The 15,418-nt window shown below is 41.3% G+C and overlaps 1 protein-coding gene across 2 annotated transcripts in view; it reads left to right on the top strand.

Annotated features, from left to right (window-relative positions):
* Positions 1 to 15,418, top strand: part of RANBP17 (RAN binding protein 17) — a 216,537-nt gene that overhangs the window by 184,746 nt on the left and 16,373 nt on the right. For both annotated transcript variants that reach the window (XM_036424289.2, XM_036424288.2), the window contains 2 exons: positions 1,986 to 2,124; positions 8,117 to 8,283. In XM_036424289.2, coding sequence (XP_036280182.1) covers positions 1,986 to 2,124; positions 8,117 to 8,283 — 306 coding nt within the window. The remainder of the gene's footprint in view (positions 1 to 1,985; positions 2,125 to 8,116; positions 8,284 to 15,418) is intronic.

Genomic DNA, 15,418 nt, shown 5'->3' with positions numbered 1-15,418 from the left:
CAGGTTCTGCACCTAAAGAAAATGTAATTAGCAATTTCATCTAATTGCTTACAACCATTCTTATAATTTAGCAAAGGTCCCTGTTTCTGCAGGAGAAAATGCAGGGTTGGCTGCAGGTTCTTTCCCTCCCATTCTCCTGTCTGCGTCCCCTGCTGTGTGGCCTGCACGTCCACTAATAGTCTGGGCGGTGGACAGAGAGCTGACCTGGAAGCCGCACAGCCTAGTATAGTCTCAACCCTGCCGCTCACTGGTCACTTACCGTGAATCAATCACCTTCTCTATTTCTCCAGGCTTTCATTTCCTCACCTTTAAAAGGAGTGAATTTAACAAAGCGATCTCTAGGTCCCTTTTCTACTCCGCCATCTCGTTTCTGTGATTTATGTCGGTGGTTTTCAAACCTTGAGGCCCATCAGAATCACCTCGGTGCTTGTCGGAGATTCAGATTCAAGGCTTCTCCACTGAGCTGCGTCATTATGAGACTTTTTAAAAACATTTCTGCCTGGTTAAATAAAAGCTAATACATGCCCAGTGTGATTACAGAGATTGCTTCATAGCACAGCCAAGTTCATGCTCAGGCTTCGTTTAGGCTTTTCCACCTGCTCCCAACCCAAGGTGACAAGATCTGGGGGATCTTCATCAGTCAGCTTGTGTGAGAAATGCTCCTTGACATTCTGATCTCTTCCTTTCTTTCTTTCTTTTTTGCTAATCCTCATTCAAGGACATTTTTCTCATTGATATTTTAGAAAGAGTGAAAGGGAGAGGAAGAGAGAGAAACATTGATGTGAGAGAAGCACATTGGTTGGTTGGCTCCCCAGGCACCCCAACTGGAACAGGGATCAAACCCAGGTACATGCCCTTCACTAGGAATTGAAACTGACCCTTCAGTGCAAAAGCTAGCACTCTAACCACTGAACCACACCAGCCAAGGCTCTGATCTTTTTCTAATAGACAAGCAATCTTCTAACTCAGTAATCCTCCAATTTGAGGGTACTTCTTGCTCCCTTAGTGTATATATTTAAAAGGTCCATTTTGGGACCTCTTTCCAGAACTTTTCACTTAGTGTGTCTGGAATGAGGATCAGAAAACTGCATTTTTAACAAGCACTCACGAAGTTCTTCTGACATGGTTGTAATCTCACTTTAGGATATACTGCTCTGGTTTACTTCTCTTTTGAGGGTACTTTTTTGATACTGGTTTGAGTTTTATTTCAGCTTTTCTGGGTATCTTTCTCGGGTGCTTATCTCTTACCTGTAGTGTATGGTATATATTAAGCCATTTACCAAATTATGGTTTCGTTAGAATGGTTGACAGTGTGTAAATAAAGAAGACTAACGCCAAATCATATTACAATAGGAAATTTACATGTGTTAAAGAGAAAAAAGGTTGCCAAGCCATTGTTAGGCTTATAATGTTCTAGTCCAGAAAAATAATTCAGTCTTCCATATCCCATACTGAAGAGATTTTGCTTGCATTTAAGTGTTAACCATGGTAAAGTAAAGTTGACATGGCATACTATGCTGGAGCTTCAAGTTAGGATTTCTGGAGATCAAGAGATTCCTATTAGAACCCTTTAAACCTGAATTGAGATTCCAAAACCGGTTTGGCTCAGCGGTAGAGCGTCGTTCTGCAGACTGAAAGGTCCCAGGTTTGATTCCGATCAAGGGCATGTACGTTGGTTGTGGGCACATCCCCGGTAGGGGGTGTGCAAGAGGCAGCTGGTCGATGTTTCTCTCTCATCGATGTTTCTAGCTCTCTCTCTCTCTCCCTTCCTCTCTGTAAAAAATCAGTAAAATATTTTTTTAATAAAAAATAAAAAATAAATGCTGAATTGAGAATCATTACATCATTTGTTTCATATATTTATTTTATATTTATTTTGTTTAAGTAAGCTTACCATTTCCACTATTATAGATGGCAATTTCCACTGGACTGTAACACGCCTTTTGCTTCACTGTGGCTTGACATTCAGTATCTCTGTGTTGTAGCAATATCGGAAACTGAGCCAGTCTTACTACCCACTCCTGGAATGCCTCACCCAGGACCACATGAACTTCATCACCAACTTGGAGCCTCCTGTGCTCCTGTATGTTCTCACCTCTATCTCAGAGGGGCTCACTACTCTTGGTAAGTAGCATGGAGAACGTGGTCTCTTAATGTCCGAGCTCATTCAGATGATCATGGGAAAAGGGGGGAAAGATTACGTGCACAAACTAAAAGACTATGCTATAACTCTGGTACTCTGCCCCACAAGTCCTACCTGCCTCGTCCTCCCCAAATTCCAGCTCTTTCTCTTCCACTCGGGTAGATGCGTTGACTTGTTTGGCTCCCCCTTCCTCGCCTGTAGCCTGGAACTGCCTTGGGAGCGAGCTTGAGCACTTGTGTAGGTACTACCTCATTTGTTTCCTCCTCTGGTTTCACAGTCCTGTACTACTTGTTGTGCAGTAATTGCAAAATGTTGTTTCATATATTTTGTTCTGTTTTCTAGTTGTTTATGGCAGAAGGGAAAATTCTCACAGCAGTTAATCCGTCATGGACAGAAACTGACGTCTTTTATTATTAAAGTTTGACTTGACATTCTTTTATCTCACATCATAGTAATACTTGGAGATTTTTAATTAGTTGCAAGTGGCTGTGTTCTCCAAATGTGGTCTTAGGCCTGGAGTCTGCATTTCAACAAGTGACATTATGGAGAGAACACTGAACTTGGAATTAAGTTCCAGTACTGCCACTTATTAAATATATGCCCATGGGCGCCCACGCTGTGCCTCGTGCTGCCATAGGTGTTTTCATTTCCTTTCCAGAACCATCTACTCCCAACGAGGTTAGGCACTCTAATTGCACTGTTTGTGCTTATTTCCTACCTGATTGCCAGCTTCTGAAGGAGAGGAACCGTCTTGATCAGACTTTCCCAGTGCCTGGCGCTAACAAGTACTCACTAAGTATTAATTGAGTGAATTAATTAGATAAGATTATTTTCATTAAGTGGATGGTAAACTGTGGCTCAGAGAGGTAAAACAATTTGCCTAAGGTCATACAACTAATAAGTGCCTGATCGAGGAGTCTTTCTAACTAAAACTCACTCATTCTTTTCATCTGCCACCCTGCTAGATGTACCTGGTAAAGTCACAGTTTCGGTGGCTAGATGCCTGGCAGAAATGGTTTTCCTTGTATTTGTGATTTTTATCTTCAATCTCTTATATTTTGCAAAATGGCATTATAACTGTTGGATACTGTCAGGTGAATTGTGCTCTGTGTCTCTTAAGAAAGAGAACTATTTAGATGTTGTCTTTCTCCTTCTCCAATAACAAATTTGCAAGAAGACATTTATAGGTAGGTTTACTCCATCAGTGATAGAGTAGTGACTTGCTTAGCAGGATGTTAAAAAATTTTAGTCAGTCATCATTCATTAGCATTTTTAACCCGGGCCTGCTATAATGTGGGGAAACGTAAAGGGCAATAAGAAAAGTAATTATAGTTTCTATACTTTTAATCACCCATCTACCATCACCAGCACCACCACCCCCGTACTCTTTTTTACAGAGACCAAGCACAGGGCTTACAAAAAGCTGTTCTCAACGCATTCACTCACTCAATAACAATTGTGCACAGAACTGTGTACCAGGTACTATTCTAGACCTTAGCACCACCGAAGGGAAGGAGACAGATACGGTCCCTGCTCAGGGGAAGCTTATCTTCCAACGGGGAGAGATAACAACACACACACACACACACACACACACACAAATGTCAATCCCTGATATGTGCTAACCCAAGACTTTAAATGGGATCATGAATAGAGAATGGTTAGGTGGCTTCTTTAGAAGTGGCGGGGACAGGGTGCACTCCAAGAAGTAAAGGAGGCGCAAAGGCAGAGCAAGGAGAGGTGAGGGCAGCCAAGAAGGTGGACCAACTGGAAACTGCCAGAGCTAACATGTTGAATATTAATCAATAGAATGTGTTATTATTTTTATCACATTCTTGAATTTGATGGACTAAATTGTATGCATGAGTGTAATATGGGAGTGAAATATTCAGGAAATAATTTAGAGACTTAGAGACCTTGTACATGTTTTCCTCACCAAAAACATGCAAAAGAGAAAAAAAGCTGTGGATTAGCTACCTAGAATGACAGGCGTGGTGTTCAAGGGATTGAAATAGCCAGGAAAACAAATAAGCGAGAAGGAAAATCTGTGTCATCACTATGCCAGGGCGCTTTGTCTCATCAGTTTCTCACACGCCTTGCATAAGTAGGTGGTATTAAGCACATTTTGCAGAGGTGCAAGTTGAAGCTCTATAAAGTCAAACATCTACAAAATAGAGATTGAAATCTAGACCTGCCTGTTTCCAAAACCACTCCAACCCTCAAATAGGCCTTTTATTTCTGAAATTGCCTTTCAGGCCATATTTTTCCAAGACCTTCATACAACCTTATGCTGTGGTGAGAAATTTTGAGTCAAAGCCATATTTCAGCTCAGTCCTATTATCTTTCTTCTGACTCTCAGTTAAGCAACTCTTCCCTACACAGTTGACTTTTCGGCACAGCTTTCTATGATGGTCCTAGGCAGCATGTTAATAAAGACTATTAATGACGCATGCGCTTCCTGTGGAGACCAGTTGCAGGAGAAAAGGAGCATTGGGTTGTTCTAGCTGCCAAACAAGTTGCTACAGAAGACACATGCATGGTAGGCTTAAAATTATATCCAAATTGTCTAAATTATTGATGAATCGTTAAAAGATTCTAAAACCAAGAGCTACCATGTTTCCCCGAAAATAAGACCTAGCGCATGGAAAGATAAGACATCCCCTGAAAATAAGACCTAGCGCAACTTTGGGAGAAAAAATTAATATAAAACACTGTCTTATTTTCGGAGAAACAGGATAGAACAAAATATGAAAACTCATGACTTCTTTCATGTGAAGAGAATTTCATTATTTGAGCCTCATGCAGTAGCTCGAGCTGTAAATAAAGAAAACTGATAATAATGCATAGTCCTCAGCACTGTTCATTCTGTTTTTGATCAAATGCTCTTGATCCTTTTGATTCCACACTTTTCACTCTACCCTGAAATAACATTTATCCTTTCTGAGTCCCCACCCATAAATCAGCTTGCTTTTACTGCAGAGATGTATGCTCCAACCTTTGTGTCTAAAGTGTTTACCTGGCTTTTTCATAGCTGACTCAGTAGATCGGAACCTTTAGTGCAACCTGCATGGCATGTGGTCACCAAATCTATGGGAAGTCGTTCTAATTTTTGTGTGAGTGATGGCATATTGCTCTCCACTGGTGAGGGGACCATATCTATTTCCTGCTTGCTTCCTTTTGTAGATGTTAAGTTATTTAACCCATTTTCTTGCATGGCTAGAACTTTAAAGATAGAAATGTAAAGGAAAAGAAAAAAACAGCCAGACTCAACAAGTAAATTTTGTGCCTAGATGTTTTCCACTACATTATACTACTGCTCAGGGTTAGGAAACCAAACTCCCTTTTCTGTGAAGTAACCCAGTTAGTGGGGAGAGGTAAACAGTTAATTGGTTATCAATCAATCAAATGCCATACCTTTAGGAGGGAAACAAGCTTCTTTCTTAAAAGCCTATAGCTCCACAGGTTCCCAAATCTGTTGACCATGCCCATCTTTTAGACTTTCATTCGGCCCTTGTGATCCTGCATCAGCTACCAATGTTATGCTCGATCTTAAATACATACGTTTGTTTTTCAAAACTTGGCCCCAATGCATGGCTACATGGAACAGACTGACAGTCAGAGGAGAGGGGGAGAACTGGGTCAAAGAAGAGAATGGCCAAAGAACAGATATGCATAGTCCATAGACAGCAGAGTGGTGAAGGCCAGCAGAGCGGTGGCAAGGCTGGAGGTGGACACAGGTCCGGGGGGGCAATGCTGGTTATCTGTAATAATGTCAACAATCAAAACAACTTGCTCCCAACCTTCCTTTCCTATTTACTCTGCCATTTTTCCTAAAACAGTATCTGTGAAAGGCTTATAAATGGCAGTGTTGTATCAACTGTGGATTTTATTATTAAAACACATCTCAAGACCTCTGAAAAACTTTCTCAGGTTAGTTTTGCGTACCCATTCCTCAGTCAGTTCAGCTAAAAGTTCACCTCAGATCTGTGGCAGGCTCACATGTGTATCAGAACCTCAGAGGTGAACAAAAGGGTAAAAAACTATTTCCTTAGGAAGTTGATAATCTGCTTTCCCAGTTAACTCTTTGGAGTCCACCACGTTGCCATTTTCTGAGTGCCATAGTGTTTTCAATGGTTTCTCTGGCTGTTCCTGTCACTGATCATCAGCTCCCTGGGATCATGTCCATAGTTAGCATTAGCCAAAAACAGCAGGACAGTGTCATACTCTGAATCAAATCCATGAATTTTGGGTAATCTACTTAACGCCTGGGCTTTATTTTTATTAATACAAATAACAACACCTACTATATACAAAGTCGTTTTTAGAAGTTCATGAAACGATCATTTTGGTGTACAAAGGAGACTCAATAAATGGTTGTTCTATCTTGTCACTTTCTTGCTTAAAATAAAAAATAAACTTCAATAACACCTCTGTTGCCCTGACCAGTTTGGGTCTTGGGTTCGATTCCAGTCAAGGCACATGCCCGGATTGCAGGCTTAATCCCCAGATGAGGGTGTGCAAGAGGCAGCCAATCAATGATTCTTTCTCATCATCGATGTCTCCATCTCTCTCTCCCTCTCTCTTCCTCTCTCTTCCTCTCTGAAATCAATAAAAATACATTTGAAAAAAGTATAATATATCACCTCTGTTGCCTTTCAGATTAAATGTAAATGTCTCAGCCCACTATCAGATGTCCTCAAGGAAGATCCCAACCTACTTTGTCAGCCTTCTCTCTCTGACTCTCCCTCCACGTTCTTTCGCTCAGACTGAAAGCCCTGCTCTCTCAGCACACCCTCCCCTTTCACCTTGAGGGCAGCCTGAGGCCCCTTTGTGATGTCAGAAGGTGCTGATGCTTACATATATGCTTCCTTAATACTCAATTTTGCTTAATATCTACTTAATTTTAGTGATTAAAATCACAGATCCAAAGTTCCTCCTTGTCTATTTTCTTGTCATGGCTCTATAGTTATGTAGCTCTGTGTCAGTGGACAAGTCACTTATTCCCACAGTGTCCTCCCCTATACATGGAGATAATAGTAACAGCTATTATAATGCTGGTGTGAGGATTAACAGTAATAATCCGTGTAACTACCCTGTTTCCCCGAAAATAAGACAGTGTCTTATATTAATTTTTGCTCCCAAAGATGCGCTAGGTCTTATTTTCAGGGGATGTCTTATCTTTCTATGCAGTAGGTCTTATTTTCGGAGGATGTCTTATTTTCGGGGAAACACGGTAACACAGTAAGTCTCAAAAAATACCAGCTGTTGTGATGAGACTAGTTATTTTCTTCTCATTTAGCTCCACAGTACATCTTACAAATGATGAGAAAGGTTAAGTGCCTCTTTCAAAGTAATAATACAACAAGTAGTTGAAAAATATGGGATTTGAAACCAGAGCTGCCTGGCTCCAAAATCCATACCTTTCTACCATATATGTACCTGGTGGTAATCTCTCTTCGGGGAAAAATGCCCTTCTTCATGTCTAACTAGAATAACTTTGCCAAGTCCATCTCAGCTGCTACCTCCTTACCCACACTCCCCTTGATGCCCATCCGGTGAGGTCTCCCTCACAGCCCTCCCAGTGGGTGGCACTCATTTCACATAGCACACTGTCACAGTGACTTAGATACTAAACACAACCTCTTTGGCATCAGGTGTTTCCCCCGAAGCAGAGCACTTTGCACCGAGTAGATATTTATTAAAGTCACTGAATTGAACAGAGGCTCTTGAAGATCACCAGTGGGAAATTCTGTCCAGGTCTAGCCAGGACCCATGCACTTCCTCACATATCCTGCCACATCCCACAGTGGACAGTGGGTTTAAAGAATGAGCAAGGCCAAATACCTGCCCTCGGGAATTTACAGTTTGATAAAAATGCTTTGGAACTAGAAGGTGATATTTTTAGTCCTTGTAATGAATCAGTGAAACAAATGCTTGAGTGATGCGAATTAATTCTCGTTGTTATTCGTACAGATACCGTTGTCTCCTCCAGCTGCTGTACCAGCTTAGACTACATCGTCTCCTACCTCTTCAAGCACATAGCGAAGGAGGGCAAGAAGCCCCTCCGCTGCAGAGAGGCCACCCAGGCCGGCCAGAGGCTGTTACTTTTTGTGCAGCAGAACCCGGATGTCCTGCAGCAGGTACTGGTGGTTGGTCACCTGGCTTAAGAATCAGTTTCCCAAAAGCCAGCCTGGTCCCTGAACATCTCTGAGAACACCTAGTCATGCCGAGATTCCTTACCAGTTACTGTACTCCCTAGGTATTTTCCCTGAAGGTAGGGTATTGCACCAGCTTTAGGACTACCCAGCCTCACCTCAGTGAGGCCAGCATTCAGAAGAGGCTAGTTCTTCCAGAGGCCTGGGAGGGGAAAGGCCGGAGCTAGAAATGGTCAACCTCTGATTTCTTCCTGGAGCCTCGAATAATGTCATCATAGCTTTGCCCTGTGAATACTTTGGGACTACCATCACCGGGGCTCCCAGTCAGTACTTGGAAACTTGCCATTCATGCGTCATGGTTGGTATTTTTCTCATCTTAGGATGAGAAATCCAAGTTAATCCAAGGTCACATTACTAGGAGCATCCTATATAATAAAAGCCTAATTATGCTAAGTGTCCGATCTTTTGGCCAGTCACTATGACATGCACTGACCACCAGGGAGCAGACACTTCAACTGGTAGATTAGCTTGCTGCTGGCATCTGGCCAATCAGGACTGGGCAAGACGGGAGCAGACATGCCCTGAAGCCCTCCTGCAGTCCCTCCCCAGCCCTGATCGTGCACCGGTGGGGTCCCTCGCCTGGCCTGCACCCTTTCACAATCCGGGACTCCTTGGGAGATGTCAGAGAGCTGGTTTCGGCCCGATCCCCACAGGCCAGGCCGAAGGACCCCTCCGGTGCACAAATCTGTGCACTGGGCCTCTAGTTTAATAATAAGTAATAAAGCCACAATTTATTGTCAAGTGTGTTTTCTGATGGGCTAATATGTGGTAGGTCCAAGTTTGATATTGTTTTTAAAAACTCACTTCTGCAAATCACAGTAACAACATGCATAAAAAGAAATATATTTGCTGGAAATATTTTTTAAATGACATTTTTATATGGAAATACCATCACTATGATATTTTCCAGTTTCACTAGATTTGGCAAATGATATCTTTATAATGCTCCTAGTTGTTTTATTTTGCCAAATTATCTCCATTATAGTCTGGTTTGCAAATGTAAATGCTTTAATATGGTCATTAACCAGCAAAGAAGTTTCCTGCAATCAATAGAAAATGTCACTCTTGAAATAGGATGCGACAACAGCCATAGAAGAGATTTTCTTCCTGGCTATTAATTTTTGCCAATATTTAAATGAAATTATGTGAACTTTATTTGTGGTAAGGTCTCAGTTAATCAGTTACTTTCCTGATGGGGAGAGGTGTAATTAAGATTGTGTGTAACGAAGTAAAGGGATGTAGGCCTATAACTATTTGGTATGACTTATTACATGTTTGTGATTCAGTAAATAGTAGAAGATAACTCACATTTATTGAGGAATTTCTGTGTACAAGGTACAAGAGCGATTAAGACTCATAAGCCCTGGCTGATAGTTTGGCTCAGTGGATAAAGGGTCAGCCCTTGGACTGACAGCTCTTGGGGTCAGAGGTACATGATTAAGGGCATGTACCTCAGTTGCAGGCTTAATTCCTGCCCTGGTCAGGGCATGTGTTGGAGATAACCAGTCGATGTGTTCTCTCACTTTGATGTTTCTCTCTATCTGTCCCTCCACCTCCCTTCCACTCTCTCTAAAAATCAGTGGGAAAATGTCCTCGGGTGAGGATTTTTTTAAAAGACTCATATGACATAATTTCACTCCTCAAAAAGGCTCTTGTCAGATGGGACAGAGACAGGTAACTAACCAATTCTATAAGAATTTGATTAATATAGTGATGGCAGAATGACATAGGAGAAGAAGACTTTTAGAGGGGTCTTCTCTTTTAGACTCCCACAACAACCCTGAAATGTGGATATCATCATCCCCATTTTGCGGATGAATACATTGAGGCTAGAGAGATTAACTGGAAAGTGGGATGTGAATTAAGGTCTGTTTGTCTCAAAAGCCCAAGTCCTCGCCGTTTATACCTTTGGTTTTCAAGGGACTAGTTGGTGGGGATAAGATTGCAGATTCAACTGGACCGTCTTTTCAAAATACACATTCCATCAAAAGTTGGGTGTACCTCTCCTCCCCACTCCCTACCTACCCAACTGCAGAAGCCTCTGGCATTATTGGGAGTGTGTCATAGCCCTCAGGTGTTTTTGCAAGGAGCAAGTTGGAAATCACAGACATAGTGCCTGTAAGCCCATGGAGAAAATAAATGCCATGGGTTGGCCAGGGGTCAGACCCAGCCCCCACCTCACCGTGGCAGGCAACAAGTGCACCACCAAATCCCTCCTGCCAGCAGCACTCAGCCATGGTCACAATATTGTCCTATAAGCTTTGGCAGAAACTTTTAAACTTGGAAAATTTTAGCAAAAATCAATAGCCTTAGACAAGTACCGTCCAACAGCACAGAGCAAGTCTCATGGCTTGGAGACAATCAAGTTTGTCTTTACTCAGAATTATCATGCATTTGTTGGTTTAAGTAATTTCTGTGTTAATAATACTTGGTAGTCCTTTACTTTATAGTGAATGACTAAGTAGTGATATATCTTTATTAGCAGTGGAATACATTCTATTTATTTGGAATGTAGGCTTTCAGATAGCATTTTAAATATTAATGCCTGGTATCTGGTAGTCAGCATAAATATGATTTGCATTAGCACTAGGTTATATCATCTTGAGTGCCTCTGATGTCAACTATTGGGCATGGTACTATCTGACATCATCTCCTTAGGTCACTGACAACTTTGACCTCTATTCTATGCACAGTTTCTGTCATCTCAAAAGCTCTTTTGAATTGATTTGAAATTTTGACTCTTCCCTTTATGAGGCAGTAAAATTGATAATTATTCAGATGGGAACTGAGCACTGAGTGAAAAATCAATTCCACCCGCTCTCTGCTGCGTATAAAATTACTTCTGAGTCGGCTGGACTGAACGGATGGCCGGAGTAAAAGCAGCAGGCAGGAGGAGTGGGAAGAATTAGCTGGACAGAGCTCATAGCCTGAAGGGATGGACTTGGAAAAGAGGGAGTGGGCCAGTTGGGGGTTATTATGAGCAAGGGTGGGTCCCATTGATCATCTGTTTACATCATCTTCCCCAGACCTTATAAATCAGCCCTGAAGAGCAGCGGAGCCAGTTCAACCTCTTACCAGAGGGACTGTGTATTAGATTATTCTCATTTTCACACTCAGATGAAAAGTGAGCCATTGATTATTCATTGGTCGCCCATTAAATGCTGATTTTATAGATGATTTGCCTATCACAGGACGTAATGAACAAGGTTGCTGCTTCATAACTGGAGGTTTCAGTTTTCAAGACATCTGTGTCCGTTAAGTAATGCCTAACCCTATTAAAAGGAATGGGTTACAAATTGCTTAACAGTGCTGAAAAACTAGACCCTAATGACTAATTGTGCTTGGAGTTTAGAGAGGGTTTGTCAGCTCTTTAAGCTAAACTGATGCAATGGTACTGCAATTATTTACTAGTTTGAGTTGTTTTTCCCCCCAACCTGGATCTATATTGCTGGAAGCATAATTGCATGAGGAGTGTCAATTCCAAATTGCAAAAGTTATCTCCTGAAGCTTCCAGAGCAAATGAGGCAGGAGCCCACTTAAAGGGTTTTCTAGCATCTTAATAGGCCTTGCATTTATGTGCAGCAGCCTGGGAATGACATTTTAAGTGCCTCGCACCTTAAATGTGTGTCTTTTGACCTGCTGTGTGGCTTTAGATCTTCAATGTTTTTAAAAACATTTTCCCAATAAGCCATCTATCATATGTTGCAAACAAATCTAACTTTGCAAGCATTAAATGTAGTCCATTTGAAGATGCATTATAATTAAGTGGCTCTATTTCAAGTAAGAATTATTGTCTAACCAGCATTGTTTTGACTTAACAATTGAGAAAAACCCAGTTTATACATATTAAGAAAAAATCCCTTGCCCTAACTGGTTTGTGGATAGGTCAGCCTGCGGACCAAAGGGTCCCAGATTCCATTCTGGTCAAGGGCGCATGCCTGGGTTGCAGGTTCGGTCCCCAGTAGGGGATGTGCAGGAGGCAGCTGATCAATGATTCTCATCATTGGTGTTTCTGTCTCTCTCCCTCTCCCTCTCCCTTCTTCTCTGAAATCAATAAAAATATATATTTTTAAAAAAGAAAAAATCCCATGTTTTTATGTCATTAGAAAGATAAACTAAAATTTTAAGAACAGGCCAGTGGAACAGTGAATGAGCCCTGATCTGTTAAGATCAAACTTCTCTGTGAAATTGTTTTTATTTTATCACTAGTCATGTTCAGCGTTTCCATCCAGAACCCAGAGGTCAGCATTTATTTGTTATCTCAGAGTGGAAGACTTGTCCCAGTTGGTAAATGAGGGAGGGAGTTACAGAATTATAGGGGCACTTCCAAGACGTGGCTAATTCCCTTCCACGCAATCAGAATAGAACACTGAGGCTGAAAGCTTCTCTAAGTGAGACCTTCTCGTCAAACTAAGAGCAGTGCCTTCCGCAGGAGAACAAGGACTGTGTGAGAGCAGCGTTACTGATTAGATTCTGCAATTGGCTTACCTGGTATTAACAAGTATTTTTAGCAATTATATTCTCCAAACTCTAAATACGTTGAATGAGGGAATTAGAACATTTAGTTTTGAATTTATCTACCCACATATGTTTTAACTATTTGGCTTAAGTGCCAAAAACCCAAAAATGTTCTAATTGTATTCTCTCCCTTTCGCCCTCCCCCCCACCTCTTTTTTTGCACTAACCTGGCATTTAACTACAAATTGTGAAGAGCTGTCAGGAGCTATAAGAATCATACTTCAGTAGGGACATAAACTGAAAGAACATTCACCCTTTCCTCAATCAGTCAGTCAATCAATGAAAATTGCTTTTGTATAGTGCTCTTTATGACATACATCCCAAAGTGAATTACAGCAAAAGGGAAATCATCTGCTCTTTTTTCATTTCTGTGTTTAGATTGAAACGATATTGCTCAACATTTTGACATACTATACAAGACATCTTTCATACTTAAGATCCCATTCCATAATAGTAAGTAGGGGAAAGTGCAGCCGCATGTTTAACTGACGCTGAGATTTTGGCCTAGAGAATCTTAGCAAGACTCTCACAGTGGGAAACACTTAAGCACATGAAATATATTCATGTCTCTTAGCCTCTTAAAAAATAATTAGCCAGATTTCTAATGTTATTAAAGACATTCTAGTGAACCCTAAATACAAAGTGTGCCCTTTACATGACCCATTAGCTCAGTCTGGTTGATTTGCAACTTTATTATAAAAAATATGGCAGTAGATTGATATCAGAAACACACACTGACAGGTCATTCGGAAGACAATCAGGATAGCCTGGTTTGAAGAGGTTTGAAGGAAGCAAGGGATAGGTCATTAGACAGCGAAAGTGGAAAATCGGACCTCACGTGTCATGACACAGTTGTTTTTTGCAAATTCTGTTTTGAACAGGTTCTATGTAGGCTATGTATTTATTTCTAGGAAAAAATACTGGCAAAATGTAAGTGCTTACTGTGTGCAGGCGGCTAGCTTAAACTCTTATGCATTTAATCTGATTTTGTCAGCGTAGATCTCTGTGACATGATCTCCATTTTACAGATAAAGAAACTGAGGCACGAAGAGATTAGGTAACTTTCCCAAGGTCACATAGGCAATAAGTGGAAAACTAAAACTTTAGCCCAGCTCTGTTTAACTCCAGAGTTCACGTGCTTAACCACAAAGTGATGGTGGGTGACAAATCTGAATAATATGTGTATCTTAGGCACTTGCAATGAGGCAAGTTGAGCTTCCTGTAAGTCCCACCGGGGCCATCGTTAGGTAGAGTGATTTAGAGCAGTCATCCTATACCTTGACTTTGTGCTGCAGCCAGAACAAAACAGATGGGCAGTGACCCAAAGAGGCAGTGGGCATGGGAGAGGACGGTTGCTTTGCCAGCTGGTACAGAAAGCCCAGACTCACACCACCGAGGCAGAGCTAGCACTTCCTCTCTGTTACACCCATACTCCATCGCTGATTCTGTAGCCAGACACTGAGGGCGGGCGTAGCATTTAGTAAGGCATGTCTCCTTGAGAAGATCAGAGTCCCGTAGTATACCATCTCATGATGGTCTTTGTGACGGTCCTTTAATGCCTTTGAGGTAGCTCCTGAGGTTCACTCTGACCTGATTTTTCCAGGATGGAATCAGTATGGCAGCTGTGAAATGAATTCGGGGGAACTAGTGTTTTTTGCATCCACCCCCCATTCCCAGCACATTGCAAGGCTGCATCCTGATTTTTATCTCTGATTCATCAGTAAAGAATGCCATTTTTCATCTCTTTCTGGTTATAGACACCTTCTCTTTTCTAAAGAAAGCTTCTACCTCTGAGTACCATTAGCTCTATCGAAGGTTATTCCTAGATCCTTTCACATTACAAAGTCTGAAACTCCCTGGTCAGGAGTCATGCAGGAGGCAACCAAAAGATGTGTTTCTCTCCCATTGATGTTCCTCTCTGTCTTTCCCTCTCTCTTCTACTCTCCCTAAAAATCAGTGTACTCTTCAGTCAGTACTGTATGCCCAGTTACCATTTTTCCATCTCTGTGCTATATAATCCTAGAGAATTTCAAAAGTATGAGACTTCCCAATGCAGGAATCCTTGTACTTCTCACACCATTTCATGTGGCACTGCTGCAATGGTATTTTTATTTCTCTCTGATGTTTTGATAATTTTGGAAGCACACTTTTTTGATTAGTTGTTTTAAAAGGATGCAATTATTTTGTATACAGAAGGGATGCAATAAACAGGCAATGAAACTCAGTGAACATCTCTCAGAAATCTTATTTTCAAAATAACCAAATTTGTTTGAGGCACAAATAAACTTCAGTTTGGGAGAGAGAGAAGGAGAGAAAGAAAGGAGGGGGGAATGAGAATAGAATCTAATTACTCAGAATATCAAAAAGAACCAGGGCTGGATAGAAGTGTCTAGATAACAGCCAGGTAGTAGAAGTTCAAAAGGGAGTAAAAGTCTTCGGAATGATTAATCTGTGACCAGCCCCACTACCGATCAGTTTAGAAAACTAAAGTTTATGACATTAAAAACTTTCATTTAAATGGCATCTTATCCATGATATTATA

Source organism: Pipistrellus kuhlii, unplaced genomic scaffold, assembly GCF_014108245.1.
Source record: "Pipistrellus kuhlii isolate mPipKuh1 unplaced genomic scaffold, mPipKuh1.p scaffold_m20_p_8, whole genome shotgun sequence".
NCBI classification, from domain to species: domain Eukaryota; kingdom Metazoa; phylum Chordata; class Mammalia; order Chiroptera; family Vespertilionidae; genus Pipistrellus; species Pipistrellus kuhlii.
This window is presented reverse-complemented; position numbering and strand designations above follow the sequence as displayed.